This window comes from Tenrec ecaudatus, chromosome 5 (assembly GCF_050624435.1).
Source record: "Tenrec ecaudatus isolate mTenEca1 chromosome 5, mTenEca1.hap1, whole genome shotgun sequence".
Taxonomy (NCBI): domain Eukaryota; kingdom Metazoa; phylum Chordata; class Mammalia; order Afrosoricida; family Tenrecidae; genus Tenrec; species Tenrec ecaudatus.
This window is the reverse complement of record NC_134534.1, coordinates 95,331,723-95,349,528: the sequence shown is the minus strand read 5'-3', so window position 1 is coordinate 95,349,528 and position 17,806 is coordinate 95,331,723. Positions and strand designations below refer to the sequence as shown.

Sequence of the window (17,806 nt, the reverse complement as noted above, 5' to 3'; positions counted from 1 at the left end):
CTTTTCTGCAGCCTTGTTTTGTGTTTATCCACATTTAACCCTCCGAGTATTATAAAGAACACCCCATTCTGCATATCCTTCAGAGGCTTCCCTGTAGCACATACCCTCCCGCTCCCAAAATCTGCCTTAACTTTCTATCTAGAAGCATTAAAATGCAGCTCCTTGGGGTCCACTTTGTTAAGAACCATGTTAAAATGATCCACCAGCTCCTTAAGAGGGGGAAACATCTTTGTACACATACACACCCGCACTTAGAACGATGTAAAATTTATTGTATTAATGTAGAAGCTACAAAACATCCCTGACTCTATGTACACTAGAGAAGGTTGCTTTTTAATATTAGGAGTCAGTTTTGATCAGTTCGATGAGCAGAACCAGCGATCTTTATTAGACCCAAGGTCTTTCTCGTCTGAGTCAACGTGTTCTCCACTAGAACTTTCTGTGGCTGTGCAAAGTCCTCTCTCTGCGTCGTAAGGAAAGTCACTGTGTGGTGAATGCTGGCTGTTGGCACCAAGACACTGCAGTGAGGTTTATTTGAACTAACTCAGACTCAAATGCCTACATGTGACTGGTGGTGACCTTCTTGGGCAGTGCAGCAGCTTGAGAGAGGTGTACAAAAAACCCAGCCACTATGCATTTTTACTGAAAGTCCACAAAGTGCTGTCTCTTCATGTTTTTCGTATCCTCTTAATTCATAAAAATCAAACTTCACATAAGTGTAAACAGAACAGCACTCATGACTCCTGCCACGGCTTGCTCTGCCAGTTCCAAACACAGCCCTCAACACTGTGAAATCCGCCTGCTTCTTTTGAGAAAGCAGCCCAGGGATAAAAACTAACTCCCTCCCAGCCTCCCTCCCCTCCCCTCCCCTCCCCACCCAGGTTGGGAGGTTAAAATCACAAATGTCAGGTCTCAGAGCAGTAGCACAGATCAAGTGTTACTCTAAAGGAAAGGGGTGGGTGCTGGGGAGCTACAGGCTGGAGGGTGAGGGAAAATCTGGAATGAAGAGGGGAGAAATAAAAGCAGTGAATAGATCAATAGAAGCAACAGCTTACATTCAGATTCACAGGAGAAAGAACACAGGGAGACAATCATTTCCTGGGAAAAGCTCAAGCCTAATGAGAATTTACTCTGCTCCTTTATGTGACAACCAGGCCTTTTGTGGCAGGGCTTCCTGACTGACAGGAACCCTGGGCCCCTTAATAGGATTTCCATATTATTTCCAACACCTGCCCAGAAGTTATTTGTTTACATTGAAGGAGGCAAGATTCTCAAATCAGACATCTGCTTCTAGTTCAGGCATATCTCAGCAAACCATCTAGAAAGCAGCTTTGTTACCATGGTGACATTTTTATTTTTCCTCCTTTAGTTGGCTCCAAACATTAGCATTTCCAATTTTATTTTGCTGCGCAAAAGGGCAAATGTCATTCAAGAAAACAAGTTACTTTAAAAGGGGGGTGGTTAATTGAATAGAATGCTAAAAAATACATCTTAAGTAATTAAAATGAGGAATAAATAAAAGTGAAGTATTATATTACCTACTGGCTTCTCTTATTGGGTGGTATGTATTTACCTACCCCCTTCCCCTCAGCCCTCTCCTCTTGCTCTCAAATTTAAACACTCAACAATTTGAAGACTACTTAAAAAAAAAAAAGCTTCAAGAATACTTTAACATGTGATACAATTAAGTAATGAATCCATTTATTTCCATGAAAAAGAATCCTTATGCTCACCCGACCATCCTTTCTCGATTACAAAGTTCACTTATAATAAAAACTTAACTTTCCACCTTAGTGCTGTCACTGCAGTAAAATGGGGGGTGGGGGGGCATTTTATGAACATTAAGTGGTTGATGAGGCGAGAACTGACCAAGCTGGGGTGGGCTACACATTTGTGTATGTTGTTGTTTTCCTGTTTCTAATGAAGCAAAATGCGAAGCATTCTGAACTTGAAAGGGTTGAAGGAGAATACACCACACAATGAACACCATCAATTACAGCTATCAAAAGGAAATAGGAATTTGTAAACCACATTACTAGGACTAGTGGCCTAAAATCTTTTTTATTTTTTAAACAAAAAGATAACTTACTGAATACAAAACTAATTGTATTGGTTCTAAAAATGATGTGAAATGGATATTTAAAAACACTGGTGGCACCATCTGCTAAGGGCTGTGCTGCTGAAGAAGGAAGATGGGGCTATCTGCTCATTCTGGTTAAGATCTGGAACTCCCAAGTCCCTGCACAGGACTGTTAGGAGTCCTGACCAACTCCACAGGCATCAATTGCGTAGCTGTTGTTTTGTGTGTGGTTTTTTCGTTTGTTCGGGGAGGGGGGTGGGTGTTGCTCTGATATCTGATCTCAGCTGCACTGCCCAATCTAGAAATATTTTATTACTGTCATTTAAAGACATGCTTATTCTAAAATCACAACTATTGCCAGTGGTACACACAGTGGAGAGCCTTTAAATCCAGAAGCTATGAAATACTTCAAACCATCATAGAGTAAATATGAAAGTTAACAGAGGTGGGTGAAGAGAGGTAGTGAATTGAGAAGTCCTGGTTAAGTGGTTAAGGGCTCTGCTGTGGCGGAGGTCAGCAGTTCAAACCTACCAGTTGAGGTAGTCATCTTCCATAAAGATGTGTATTTTGCAGTCCTATGGGGAAGTTCTCCTCTGTCCTACAGGGCTGCTATGAGTACACACTGACTTGATGGTAATAAGTACTGTAGAGATGATTCAAGAAATCAATGAGGATATTAAGCTCCCCCATTCCTGGATATTTTTATGGTTTTTCCAGAGTAGGTTATAAAATGTTATGGCAAGAATAGGAGGAAAGAAAGAAAGAAAAAAGACGGTGAACAATTATTTTAGAAGAAATAATCCACATTTTGAGGGGAAATACACTTAAATAAATCTTGGGGCCCTCAGGGTGGTGTAATTTTTGCAAGAGATGACATGCATAATAATGAAGAAAACTAGAGGCACTGGACATCAGGATGGAAATGTCTGTTTGGTAACTAGGAAGGCTGGCTTTCCGAGGAAAAGAATGGAACCACCCTTGCCAAAATCAGCTGGGAAGACAGGCCTGACACCAGCCTGCCCCTGTTAATTAGTATTTGTTCTGCTTCAGTGATCGGTGGAGGAGGGTGCAGCAAACTAGCATGTCTTTCCCAATCACATCATTAATCCATTCACGCTCACCACCGGAGGACCTGCAGCTTTGCCCTAAAGGTATTTGTTCATCTGTTCAACAAACAAACAATTAGAACATACTTTCTCCAATTGGGGCACCTGTTACATTTCACCTGGCTTACATACCCATAGGCAGGTATCAATTAATACTACACAAACGACAGGATCAGAAATCAATCCACATAACAAAAGTCCATCACCGGTCTTTGATAAGGTAATCCTAAATAGCGAAATACATGGAAAAAGCAAATCATTTTCACCAAAAAATGAAACCAAACAAATTAGGTACTGCTTAAAGATCTAATTCTAGATTACCGTCTTATTATTCTGGAGACACAATAAACATTAAGTGTTTGAAAGGGTCACTTTAAACATCATGCTAACCACCCCCTGGCACTCAACCCTCAAAACTAATGACAATTATCACTGTACTTATTTGGCAAATAACATAAGCAACTGTACTTCTGAAATGTAGCCTATGGCATAAGAATTTTTTATTACAAGGTGCTATGACGGCACAGTGGTCAAGTGTGTGCCCCAAAACCAAAAGGTCAGTGGTTCAAACTCACTAGCTACTCTGAGAAAGTTGTTGGCAGTCTTAATCCATAAAGATGGACAGCCTTGGAAACTCTGGGAGTAGGTCTACTCTGTCCTACAGCAAGCAACACTATGAGCAGCAATTGACTTTTGATGGCAGCAGGTATAGGGTTTTCTTCTCTGCAAAGGGTTACAAATATTAAGGCCACTCCCTTCAATCAGACCCATACTCATTTTAAACAGAAAAGGGGACAAGGGGGTATCCTACAATATAACCTTTACCTTAATTTCCAATGTGAAGTGGTGAACAGAAACAATTACCAGTATTCTATTAACTTGTTTAGTTAAACAGATAAACCCCAATTGTACTTCTAACACCCACCTAACTTAAGAGACAAAAGTGCTTTCTGGTCTGAACCACATACTTCAACCAGGACATGAAAACAGCCTTGCTCGAATTCTCTGTAAATAGACCAATATTGCCAACAGAGAATTAACCACAAGCGCCAAAAGCAAAGATGTCTTCCACATAAACACCAGAATGAACCAAGTAGTTGTATTTAACTATCATGAAAAACTCTAAATAAAAGTATAGCATTCACAGAAAAAAACACAAAACACAGTATGCTCACATGTTGAAAAGCACTGAACTTGAAAAACAATACATATATAAAAAATGCAGTGCACTATTCACTCATAAGCAAAATTTATGGAGTTCAACATTGGTCAATTAGGTGTAGACATACACAAGCCATCTAATTTGGCAATTTACATTGATACAACATTTCTGGAAATCAAACTGGCCTGTCACTAAAAAATGACCATGCTCTTTGATTATGGACGTATACAGCACTTTGGGAACAATATGCGCCACAAAACAATAATACCGCCCCTTAATATCTCTATGTAAGTATACATGTACTTATAGCTATATATCTATAATAGATATATAGATATATTTGTACCCCTGTTGTAGTTTATAGACTATAAATGACCTATCCTACATACTTCACCTGGGGGGGGGGTGACCGTTCACACTTCAGTGTAAAACATAGGAGGGCCATGGAGATATAAAAATACACTGAAGCGATAAATGTATGCATGATATCAATTTGAAGATCCCAGAGTTAATTCATTATTTGGTGACGGCCACGGTATTTAAGCTAGTTTGGGGCTTCATATCCCCAAACCCTTTTTAAAAATCAGATGGTATTAGAATTACATAGATATTTGGAAGTGATAAGTCTAATTTCTCAATCTTGGATCCCTACACCCAATTTTAGGCAATTTGACTTTTCCAGCTTTGAATCATAACCCTCAACTCAGTCCTTCAGCAGAAAAAATCTGGAAAGAGGTAGGAGGAATCTAAAAACTCAAGGCAACTAATTCCTCATCAAAACTGATACCTCTAGCAACAGAGCAGGAAGCTCTCTGGACAGTATGTGGCAAGTTCCTGTTATGTCTTTTCAAGAAATAGTTTGAATGAAAGAAGCAATTCTCAACACCCAAGATGGTGAGAAAGCCCTCAGCTGGGTACTAAAAGTAGGAACCAGGTCTTGAGAACTAAACAAGGGCTTTCTGTGTTACCACTAGGGTGAAGGTGTTTGTTTGTTTTGTTTTTGTCAAGCCCTCAATCTGACAATCACATGGATGATCAAGCAACAAGTCAAAGTTAGAGGTACCATGGCTATGAATTCACCAGCTCCACCACACACACACCATTCTCATCACCAAAGTACTGTGACTGATTTGGGAGCTCCAACAGGGCTCTTTCCTTCAGGTCTATGTTTACATTCTCCAACCTTGTTGAAAAACCTTCAGATACAGGTCTACAAATACTAATCTCAGAAGTGAACCTGGTGACGGCAGCTATAGAAAACACGATCAATAAAGCCAATAGATGAACTTGACTCTGAATCCAATAGCATGTGGGTTATCAGTGACCAAAAGAACTTTCTGTAAAGGAAAGGGAAATAAAAAGCCCAACAATTCAACATGCAATTTTGTTGTTGTTGTTGGTTTGTTTCATTTTACTAGACATTAAAAGGTAAAGCTCCTTAATTACCTGAATCTTCACGGTAAGTTTAAATTTGTGTTTTACGAGCTATTCTGAAATCTGCCCTGTGTAATAATCTGTAACATCAAGAAAACATTTTAAAATGTCTCTCACAATTAAATCCATTCACAACCTTGTATAAATCAAAATTTTGCTACCATATCAAAATGTTACACTGGGGCTGTATAACATTGCCCAGTTCCTCATTACATGCAACACTAATTACTACCAGCAGATTCCGAATTTTCTGCACATTAGAGGCTTTTAGAGGAGCTATAAAAAATTTCAGGCACCATTAATTTAAATTTGTATTGGAATTTCCTTTTGACAGATGGCCAAAAATTACTTATTATTTAGAATACCAGAGCTGCCTGTTTGCACATTAGAAGAGGAAAGGGAAAAATTAAAAGCAAGAAGGAAATTTATGTCACGTTCATTACCTGTTAAATGTTAAGGAGCATTATCCTGCATGAATAAATTATTTCCTACAAACCCGACTCCAGCTGCAGGCAACTGGCGAGCTCTGGCTGATTAAAAAAAACCCACCTCGGCCACACGGCAGCCAGTCATAAAAGCCCCTCACACCCAGGAACCACCCACGGGAGGGCGATCGATGAAACAAGTAACTGACTGCTTCTCTGAGCATCACTGGAAACACTGGAGAAAATTAGCAACTGAACTCACCTTGTAAAGCTGTAGGACAGCGCCAAATCTGACACAACAGAACTTCAACTGTTAGAACTGCACCCCAACAAAAATATCCACAACTACCATCCTATTAATAAATCAGGGCAAAAATCACACACCTCAATTTCCTTTTGTTTCCCCCCACTGGCTTTCCGCTATGTAGACATCCGCTCCCAGACTCACTCAGCATGATTATGGATGATTTCAAAATATACCCTTACTCTTGCGTGAGGAAATATAAAATGTAATTGACAAAAAAGAGTGCACTGGAGTGTAAATATTTTCACAGCTTTCTGGGAGTGGGGAATGAGAACAGGCTTTTGTTTAGTTTACTAACCTGCCTAGAGGTATGTATTTATCATAAGAAAGCAGGAAATGTTTATATTTGGGCCTCAAAACTATGAGACAAGCTTTCTGTAGGCTGCAATCAGCTATTCCTGGCCATTTACTTATTGCAAACAGTTGTTAAGAATGCGATCTAGCCCTAACTGTATCTAAGAATTTATAAGTCAAACAGATGCAACTGATTCTTACTTTCAGAGCTCTGGTAGTTAGAGCCCTTGGAAACTTTCTAAGCACATGCGCGGAGAACACTTACTACATTAACCCAGAATGCTTTTCAATCATAAGTACTGATATGTATATTACAAAACAAAAATACATTAATGGTGAATATCGAATTAATTCACTATGTGCTGCTCTAACTGTAAATGGTGGCATTCATATGGCTATTAAGGTGCCCTTTCTAATTACAAAGATTCCTGTAGGGTAAAAATACACAAACTCAACTTCTGCTTTCATTATTTAAGGGTTTGGGGGCCGGGGAGGACCCCTACTGTCATTTAGGGGAACAGTAGAGGCACTAGAAATGAGAGCATAGGTTTCAGGAAAGGACTGTCGTTTTCATTGACTCCTCCTTCTTTTTTTTTAAAGCATAACTCTTCTAACAATGTGAGAGAACCACTTTTTCTCCAAACTTTCAAATGTCATAAAATACAAGAAGAAAACTCAGGCTGTACTTTGCATTGGACTGATAACCACAAGTTCAGCAGTTCAAACCCACCAGCCACTCTAAGGGACAAAGATGAGGCTCTCTGATGTTGTAAATATTTGCAGCCTAAGGGTCGTTAAGAGCTGAAATTGACTCCAGTGGGTTTGGTTTTCGATTCTTGGGTCAATGCTTCAGAACTGTTCTTTCTTTAACCTATACTTAGCACAACCTATATTTAACGCAATGGCATATGGTATGTCTGGCTCAAAAGTAATTAAGGCAATTTTCATATTTTACTCCATTCTTGTCCTTGTGAACTTGTTTTACTTGTTTGCTTACTAAATACATTTAGGTAACTCTTAGCACATCACATTCCAGTGTTAACATAAGCTTATTAGGCCCTAACTACTTTTGCTTGCAACTTGTTCATAAGGAGATACAGAAGGCAGATAAGACAGACCCACAACCTCAGCAGAATGACTCACTATATTAGAAACTAAGATGTTATTTAAAACCAAGCAAACAAAACCAATTCTCTCTGCTAAAAGAGAAATGCTCTTAGATCCAAGTTTCATAGAGTTTTTTTTTTACAGGATGGGACTAATTCCCCAAAATATAAGACTCGTATATATTTCCATGTAAGCCAATTTATTAATTTCCTTCCAGTATTATTTATCTTATAGCCAAAGGCTAACCAAAGAAAAGCAGCTCTTCTTTTCCAAAGGCAAGATACAATAAAATGAGCAACACATGACATTTTATGATCCAATCTTGGTCTACAAATCTAATTCTGATAGAGAAATGGAACTATATTTTCAAAAATCTAAACCACACCCCTGAGAACAATCCCAAAATGAAGTTAACCATTATTTGCAAAAGTCCAGCAAATCATTTTCTAAATCTCAAAACCTCTAATATTAGATTGATTGAAACCACTCAGAGCCCTTTAAGCCACCCTTCCTCTGCGCACTGGAGTCTTACCTTGATGGAGTCTCTGTCTACAGGCAAAACACCAGCAACACAAGCCAAGAAAGCAGTGGGAAAGAAGAAAAAAATAAAAGTACTAGTTAGGTTTTCACAAATCATACATTTATCAGACTTGATCTCTGTTAAGTAGTAAATCGCACAGATGCTCACTGTGCTGCAGAATTAATTATTAATAGTACTCGATCAGATTCACAAAGCACCAATCTACCTTGGGCACAATTTCAGATGGCCTAAAGAAGGACACTCCTGTAATTTATAGTCCTTATCAACTTTTCTATTTAGAAATGTGTTTAGAATCATGCCTCCACTCTGTACCTAGAACCTGAAGATAATTGGGATGACAAATATTTAATGTTTCCAACATCAGAGATGGGAAATATCTGCTTGTGTGATAAAAATCACATACTCAAAATTATAATTGATGGTAATGACCTGAAACAAGAGTAGATATGAGCTTTCAATTAGGAGCCACACCCTTGAAGCCAGTGAACCACCCAGGTGCAAAGTAAATTCCCACAATGGAACACTGGGAGAGTTTCATTTGCTTTTCTACCATCAGCTAATGAAAATGGTTCTTAAAATATCGTCTAGCACCCAATGAACACAGGCTCCACACAATCAGGCAACTTGGGAGGAAACCAATCTTTAAAGAGCACAAATGGCCCCTGAAACAATTATTTGCATAAACAAATATGTTGGTCTTATAGGAAGCAATAAGCTCTTTGTTTGTGCTTACAGACCAGGTGGGAGTTGGTAAAACCAACAGATTTCATTCACTAAACAGAGCCACACCTTTTCTCAATCACCAAGACCACTGACAGGTTTTCTTGAGATGGTTTCTGTACTATAGGCTGAACTGACTTATATTATAATAATGGATACTATTAAACATCAAGTGGGTCTTTATCAGTAAGTCTTCCACCAAATAGAAGGGAGTCAGAGTAACGTAGCACACTCTTTCAAACACAAATATCACGGGATTCCATCACTGCCCCGGAACGGAGGCGGCAGCACGGGATCCAAGGCAATAATCAGGAAGCAGGCCTACTTTGCCTTTGGGGAGTGCATTAACTCTTGCCAACCACTAGGGTATCATTTGGCAAATGACTGCTTTCAGTAATTAATTTACCTTCCAGGAGAAGCCGTATGTTTAGTGGCTAGGAAAATTAATTCAGAGACAGAATAAATCATTGGTATCCAGACCCTACTCTCATCAGCAGGTACACAGTATGAGGCTGACCTCCCCAGAGAACCCCTCACCTCTTTGGTGATCACTGTCATGGTGCTTCTTCTCATCTTTAATTGGAAGGTGGGACTGGCCTCCCAGGGCACTGGAGAGGGCCAGAAGCCCTGCGCTGCTACCTATGGGCGGAATGGCAGGGGGCTGAAGTCCTGAAGGATGTGGAGTCAGAGGCACTGGCAAACCGTGTCCATGTGATAAATGCTGGGCCTGGAGTTGTTGCTGCTGTGAAAAATTAGACAGAGATATTGAATTTGTCCCCTATATGCCCCAACACGCACGCACGCACGCAAACAGATCATGAAAATGCCAGCAACTGAAGATTTATTTGTACCATATATACATATATTAAAACAGAAGAGAGGAAGATCATTGTCTTTCTGGGTTGGGGATTGTGTATATGCAGAGCAAATAACTTAATTTTGGAATGGTGAGATTACCCAACGAACAGCTGGCCTTCAAACAGACTTCTTTCACAAAGCATCTGTATATTGTTCACCAAAACAAGGGAAGAAAAAGGTTTGCTGTCATATATTTCCAATCAAAACATATAAGTGAATAACTGTAAGAAGTAGTTATGTAGAGCAAAAAATACCCTGAAAATTGAGAAAATTAGCGTTAAACAGTTTTCCCCAGAATCCGCTGCACAGCGTGCAGTGAGAGTTAATTTGAAAGAGAAAATCTGAATTAACAACCCAGAAAAGGAAACTGGTTGCAGCCACCGTTTTAAGTCCTTTAAGTGTCCTCAGCGGTACTTGAGCAAATTACTAAAGAAAATCTAATGTAGCAAGGCTTGGGTCCTCCTGTAGGCTTGCTCAATAATGCTGAAATAATTGAGCACTCTGCGCACGTTTAGTGATGCTCGAATGAAAAGCTAGAGGCCTGCCCTCGTACTCTTCTCTAGCGGCCGACTGTGTTGTGACAGGTTTATTTGAGTGGGACTGTGATGCATGCACCAGTAACTGCATTGACAAGAGTTTAAAGTCATTTTTACCAGCACACTGGCAACACATGGAGAAAGCCCTCGAGAGGCTGGGATGGGAGTGCCTGACCTCAACAAGGGCGGCATCAAGCTCTGTGCAGGAGCCCCTGTGGCCAGGCCTTGTTGCTTCTGAGGGGGGGAAGAGACGGGGTGGTTTATGTTAAGTAGTATCTCTCAAGGGGAAACCCTCTAACTAAAAACTCTATTGAACAACTATCCTAGGAGAATGTAACGTTGAGTAATTCTTACAATGACTTCTATGGTGATTACGTTCTAAACCTTGCCTTTCAGCCAACTATTTTCCCAGCCTAACAGAGGCAAAAGAGGTCCTACACCACAGGGTCTCAAACCTATTTAGATCACTCAGTGCCCCTGGCAAAAACTTTCTTACTACATATCCCATAAGCCAGGATAAAGTATCTGCTTTTTGTAGCCACCCCCCACCCCGATCGATATTGCCCACTTTAGGAAATATCATTCTATACTTTTCTGTGCAAAACCAATTTCACAAATTAACTGAGAAATGGAAGTTATTCTTGCAAGGATATTAAAGTGATTTAAAAAAGATAAAAGCGAAAATATACACACAATGTCTCTTCTACTGAATCTAATGATAAAAGTCAAAGTAGCGCATTAATTAGTTCTCTTCTCCTATTGACCTGCACCTGGCATTGCTACATGCGCTTAAAAATAGTTAATAAATTAAAGTACTGACACGTTTAAAGCAAGTTTTCACCCAGAAAACTGAAAATCCAGGATAATAATCCAGATATCCAACTACCAACGCCCAAGCTCAAAGTCCTGTCAGAGCACTCCTTCACTGGACAGTTCAAAATAATGTATTTCCAGGTCTGTCTGAATAGGACAGGCTGGATGAACTATCTGGAGGAAAAACAACGGGACCGACAGTTCCGGGGGGACTTGGGGTGGGGGGGTAGGGGGGATAAGGAAGTGGTGTTAACAAACCCAGGGACAAGGGAAAAACATGGGATCCCAAATGGTAGAGAAGGGGGAGTGGCAGGCATGGTGGGAAATGATCAAGGGTAAGGTTGCTTAGAGAAGAGGTATACTCTAGCCCAGGTGGCGATGAAGCATGGTAGTAGGGCAGGAGGAAAGTCAAGGGAGATGGAGGAAAGAGCTAGGAGTCAAAGGGCATTCATGGAGGTCTAGACAAAGACATGTACATGCAAATATATATAGGAGGATGGGGAAATAGATCTATGTGTCTATATTTATAGGTCAAGTATTAAGGTGGCAGAAGGACCTTGGGCCTCTACTCAAACACTCCCTCAATGCATGAATACCTTCTTTTATTAAATTGGAACTCTATGATGCTCACTCTCCCGACACAACGGCTGGAGCCAAAGTGGGTGAACAAGTAAATGTGGTAAAGAAAGCTGATGGTGCCCGGCTATCAAAAGAGATAGTGACTGGGGTCTTAAAGGCTTGAAGATAAACAAGGGGCCATCTAGCTCAGAAGCAACAAAGTCCACATGGAAGAAAACACCAGCCTGTGTGATCGAGTGGTCCCAAAGGGATCAGTTACCAGGCATCAAAGAACAAAAAATCCTATCATTGACTGCACACCTCCATGATAGGATCGCTGAAGACAAATGGGTGCATAAGCAAATGTGGTGAAGAAAGCTGATGGTGCCCGGCTATCAAGAGAGATAGTGTCTGGGGTCTTAAAGGCTTGAAGGTGAACAAGCGGCCATCAAGCCCAGAAGCAAAAAAGCCCACATGGAAGAAGCACACCAGCCAGTGCGATCACGAGGTGCCAAGGGACCAGGTATAAGGCATCATGCAAAAAAAAAAAAACACGATATAAGTGTGTGTATGTATGTGTATATATGTGTATATGTATATATATACCATATTAAATGAAGGGGGAAGTGCAGAGTGGAGACCCAAGGCCCAAGTGTCGGCCAATGGAGATCCCCTCATAGAGGCGTTTAGGAGAGGAGATGGGTTAATTAGGGTGCGAGGTAGTACAGATGAAGAACATAGCTTTCCCCCAGATCCTGGATGCTTCCTCCCCCCAACTACCATGATCCGAATTCTACCTTGCAGGCCTGGATAGGACAGAGGCTGTACACTGGTACATATGAGGGCTGGAGGTACAGGGAATCCAGGGTGGATGATACCTTCAGGACCAAGGGTGTGAGGGACGATGCTGAGACAGTGGAGGGTGAGTGGGTTGGAAAGGGGGAACTGATTACAAGGATCCACATGTGACCTCTTCCCTGGGAGAGGGACAGCAGAGAAGGGGGGAAGGGAGACTCCGGATAGGGCAAGATATGACAAAATAACGAGGTATAAATTACCAAGGGCACATGAGGGAGGGGGGATAGGGGAGGGAGGGGAAAAAAAAAGAGGACCTGATGCAAGGGGCTTAAGTGGAGAGCAAATGCCTTGAGAATGATTGGGGCAGGGAATGTATGGATGTGCTTTATACAATTGATGTATGTATATGTATGGATGGTGATAAGAGTTGTATGAGTCCCTAATAAAATGTAAAAAAAGAAAAGAGGAGAAAAAAATGATTAGGGCAAAGACTGTACAGATGTGCTTTATACAATTGATGTATGTATATGTATGAACTGTGATAAGAATTGTATGAGCCCCTAATAAATTGTTAAAATTAAAAAAAATAATAATAATGTATTTCTGCATTTCATATTCATAATTCTCTACATACTGCTATTCTGATCAAAAAGTCTGTGTATACAATTATTTTCTAAATTGGTAGAAATAAAACTATGAAGAAAAGCAATTATGACACGGAGAGACTTCAGGTGAATATGAATATACAGCACAGTTACTTCAAATCTTTCTTCAAACAGAATGGCCGAAAATTGCTCCAATGCACATCCTCCTGTAAGCCCCGTTAATGTTCTATGTGTGCTTGTCAGGCCCAGAGTCTCTATGTCACTTCAGAGTTCAACTGGCAAGCATTTCCTAAGAGCCTTCATCTCTCTCCCACGCTTATCTCCCTCCATTTCCTTAGACACTAAGTCCTGGGAGATACTGTGTCTAACCCAGACCCTCTCAAACTGCAGGCACTGAAGATTCACAGATCTGACAAGTTAGAAACCAAAACAAGGTACTTCTTGAGACACTAAAAAAACAAAACAAAAAACACCCAATCTTCAACTTTCACAGAATAAAAAATAAGCACCGCAATCTTGTTTTCCATTCAACCAGGGACTTTGCAGACACAGGAAACATGGTCCCAGTTTGTTTGCTGGAAACTGCATTCGCAGGGAAGACTTCCTGGGATCCTCACGTTGCTCGGACTTGAAATTGCTCAAATTCCCATCTTACAGGAAGCAGAGCCCCTTTCCCTTCAGAGGCTGACCCTCCCCACCTTTACATGCTACATCAAAAGGCCCCCACCCTTTGCCATTTCACAGCTCCTGTAAGTCTCCCATGTGCTCTACCAGCTTCAGTTCTCTCTGCTACTGGATTTGTTCCACCAACTATAATACCAGTACAGAAAGAGCCCTGGTGGCCGGGTGGTTAAAGTACGCGGTGGCAAACTGAAAGGTGACATTTGAAAGTAACACGCCGACTGCTCCACAGGAGAAAAGATACGGTAGTCTGCTTCTGTGCAAGCCTTGGAGACCTACGAGGCACATCTACTCTGAAGAGGGTTGCAATTTTGAGTTGGATGGGTATTGTTTCTCCTCCCTACAGAGTCCGAACCCTTGTCCGGCATCACCCACCACAAATGATTCTCTCATCAACTCCTAAGCTCCAGTACCCCTGCTCTAACATCCTGTCGGACAATTTCACTTGGAAGTCCAACATTACCTGAAAATGATGACATGTTCAACACCAAATCCATCATCAACCTCCACTGGCTCAAAATGCCAATCATCTTCAGAGTGCCTGTCTTCTGTGCTCCCAGATCCATATCCGTAATCACCAAGGCCAGTCCTGTCCATTTCCATCTAATTCCTACTGCCTCTCTGTATCCCTGGTACCTAGCTCAGCTCCCTACCCATAGGGGAAACAAATGCAATGGATAGTAAATTGCTTCCGTTATGAGCAAATTGCTTCCCAAAACAATAGGTCCCTTTTGAACTAAAAATAAAAGTTCCAATATGTCAGCATGCAAGTCCATCCCTAAACTCCCACCAGTGTAATTCTGCAAGCATTACCACCTGTGAACTTCTGCCCAAAACACTAGTCTATGTAGACATCTAAACCCTTGAAACTCAAGTTTGCTAAAAAATTACTTCGGCTTCAAAAACATACAAGAATCCACTTGTGTCTCTTTATATTTAACTTTTGCTAATATTTAGGATTCTATATCACATCCCTATTAACCTCATCTACAAAGACATCTCTTAACATTCCACACACAAAATAATCTCTGCCACTGATGCTTCGTTTGACAGCACTTGAGGCCAACACCGTTTTATGCAACACTTAACCTAAGAGGGCGGAAGACTTCTTCCACAGGGATAAGGCATATAACTAGATGTTGCTCTTCCATGCCTCTCATGTTGTTGTGGTTTGGTGTCGTCAGGTCCGATCCGACTCTGGTCCAACTCCTAGGGAAGGGTGTCTCCACTGAAATTAAAAGCCCACTTACTGAAAAAAAAAGGAGCAGCTTCTACTATACATAGTCCTTCCCTAGGGCACATTAAAACAAACAGTAGAATTGCAAACTAAGCAGTTAAACATTACAGTGGTCAAACTCAGCATTTGGTGTCTCATATGAAAACTGTACATTTATTTTCATTATTCATGTTTTCGCTTTATTTTTACCATTATGAATTATGACTAGGCTTTACTATAACCACAATTAAATTTACCCTAAGCTAATTAACTCAAAGATGATTTAGTGAAATGGTCACATATGTAAAGCTAAATCTTTTAATGAGTCACATTTTTTTTTTACTAACTAGAAAAGAGTGTTTTTTAATTTCCTTTGGGAACTTCTTATTCTGAAATGATTTTAAATTTAGAGCAACAAATAGCTGGGAGAGTATAGAGGTGTCGTTTTCCCCTAATCCTAACATCTTGCATAACTGATAGGTTATCAAAACAAACAAACAAAAAAGCAGTTTTGACTGTCTGATATTTTTGGAAGTAGACTGCCAGTCTGTCAGTTCTGCATAAGCCTGTTAAGCATTGTAGCAACATGGAAGGCTCCTCTAATAAATGAAACACATGGGCTAGCAATCAAATTTGTGCCAAACCACTACAGAGCGCACTAAGAGCAATATCAAGGCCACTGCCATCAAGTTGATTCCAACTCATAGCAACCTGGACAGGGTTACTGAAACAGTAAATCTTTAGAGAAACAAAAGGCTTTATTTTTCTCCTATTGAGAGGTTAGTGGGTTTCAACTGCGTCCTTTCAGTTAGCAGCCCAATAGCCAACCCACGGTGCCGCCTGGACTCTTTATGTAGGCTAGTAGGCAATCATAAACACGGATTTATCAAGTTTCACAAGTCAGCCACTACACATGGAGAAGATAAAATCCCCACAAAGGTGCTCAATAGAGCACCCTGTAGAAAGATGCATCATCAAGTGCTTTTAAAAATATAGCACTGTGAAACAAAAGCAGGATTACCGGTAAATAGGTCACCAAAAGCTCACAGAAAAAAGAATTGCATGAACTGTTTGAAGCCTTCTCATGTGATAACAATGTAAGACAGATGTACTGAAATACTATATTAGGTTCTTAAATGCTTAAAAATGGATACATTATTTTTAAGCTCTGTTTTAAGTTTTTACCTCTGAGGAATATAGACGTATACTATAAAAAGAGTGGTCTGTTGATCATGAGCCTTGATGACTGAATGGTAAAGCACCTGGCTATAACCGAAAGTCTGAAGGTTCTAACGCACCCACCTCTGTAGGAAAGACCAAGATCTACCTGTTTCCCTAGGAAATGTTGCTGTTAGGCACTGCTGCCTGGCTTCCGCTAATAATGACCTCTTGTAAACTCCACAGGGCAGTTCAACTCCATCACCAGGATCACTACTGGATTGAAATTAAGGAGATCACACAGAACAATGGCCACTAAATAGTCAATAAAACATAACGTATCTTTAAATAAAACCAATAAATTACCACATGATAAAGTGAATTTCATGTTTCCCTCTCTTAACAACAAAGTTTTAAAGGCTTTCAGTCATCATATTTCACATTTTTATCAAAGGCTTCTCAAAAGAAGTAAACCCACAGTAAACTTCCCAGGAAGAGAAGTTGGTTTTCTTAGGGTATTACATAAGGAGCTGGGAGTACTATCCCCTATAGCACAGCAGAGGCTTCCAGAGGCTACCCAGGGGTGATAGAGCCATCTTCTGATCTCTGTCCAGTCTGTGTTCATGAGCAAGAAATTAACCCATAAAGGTTAACTACTTTATTCTGTGTCGGCACTATGTAACATAAAACATCACCCTTCCTAAAGATAAAAAGGGAATGTGCATTGAGAGTACATATTCAACACTAATTTGTTACTAAAATAGTTTAGGATAAATAACCACACCCTAGATGATTACAAACTGGCAGGTCAAAATATGCTGACTTCAGAAAGAGTTAAACAAACAAAAACAACCAACCAAGCAAAACAAAAACACCACCCCATCCCACAAAGCCCAAATTATCAATTAAACATTAAAATAGATATACTCTGATGGAATCATAAACAAGAAACACCTATTGGAGAAAGACTAATCTGTCAGTGGGAAAATTCTTCTCACTGAACTTCTAAGACCACTTCTATGTTTAGATACCTAATTTCATTAAACAAGAAAAAGACACCCCTGCCCCCCCCCCCAAAAATCTCTTTTCCCCAACCACAGTACAAAATAAAAACTCTATTTCCTTTTTCTGTTCCCTTGATGGGCCATTCAAGATATTAAACATTAAAATGGAATGAACTTTAAACTTAGGCATGTAAGTACTCCATTAAGATAATTAATTTAATTCTGAAAAATAGCCAGTAATTACTTCTGAAAATACATGGCAATGAGGTGGTAGACACAGCCTCAATTGTTTTAATAGCTTTTTGGAACGAAGGGCAGAATATGACTACTAGAGAATCGAGTTTACAGAGAATGGCTTTTGAAACGCTTTCTGTCAGCAAAAGGGGGTTTGCTTTTTAAGGAGGAA

The 17,806-nt window shown here is 40.3% G+C and overlaps 1 protein-coding gene across 8 annotated transcripts in view; it reads right to left on the bottom strand.

Moving 5' to 3' along the window:
* Positions 1 to 17,806, bottom strand: part of LOC142448177 (transducin-like enhancer protein 4) — a 174,439-nt gene that overhangs the window by 60,708 nt on the left and 95,925 nt on the right. For 4 of the 8 annotated variants that reach the window (XM_075549762.1, XM_075549766.1, XM_075549764.1 and 1 more), the window contains 2 exons: positions 9,711 to 9,915; positions 8,445 to 8,461 (listed from right to left, as the gene is read on the bottom strand). In XM_075549762.1, coding sequence (XP_075405877.1) covers positions 8,445 to 8,461; positions 9,711 to 9,915 — 222 coding nt within the window. The remainder of the gene's footprint in view (positions 1 to 8,444; positions 8,462 to 9,710; positions 9,916 to 17,806) is intronic. The other 4 variants (XM_075549763.1, XM_075549767.1, XM_075549769.1 and 1 more) reach the window with 1 other exon arrangement.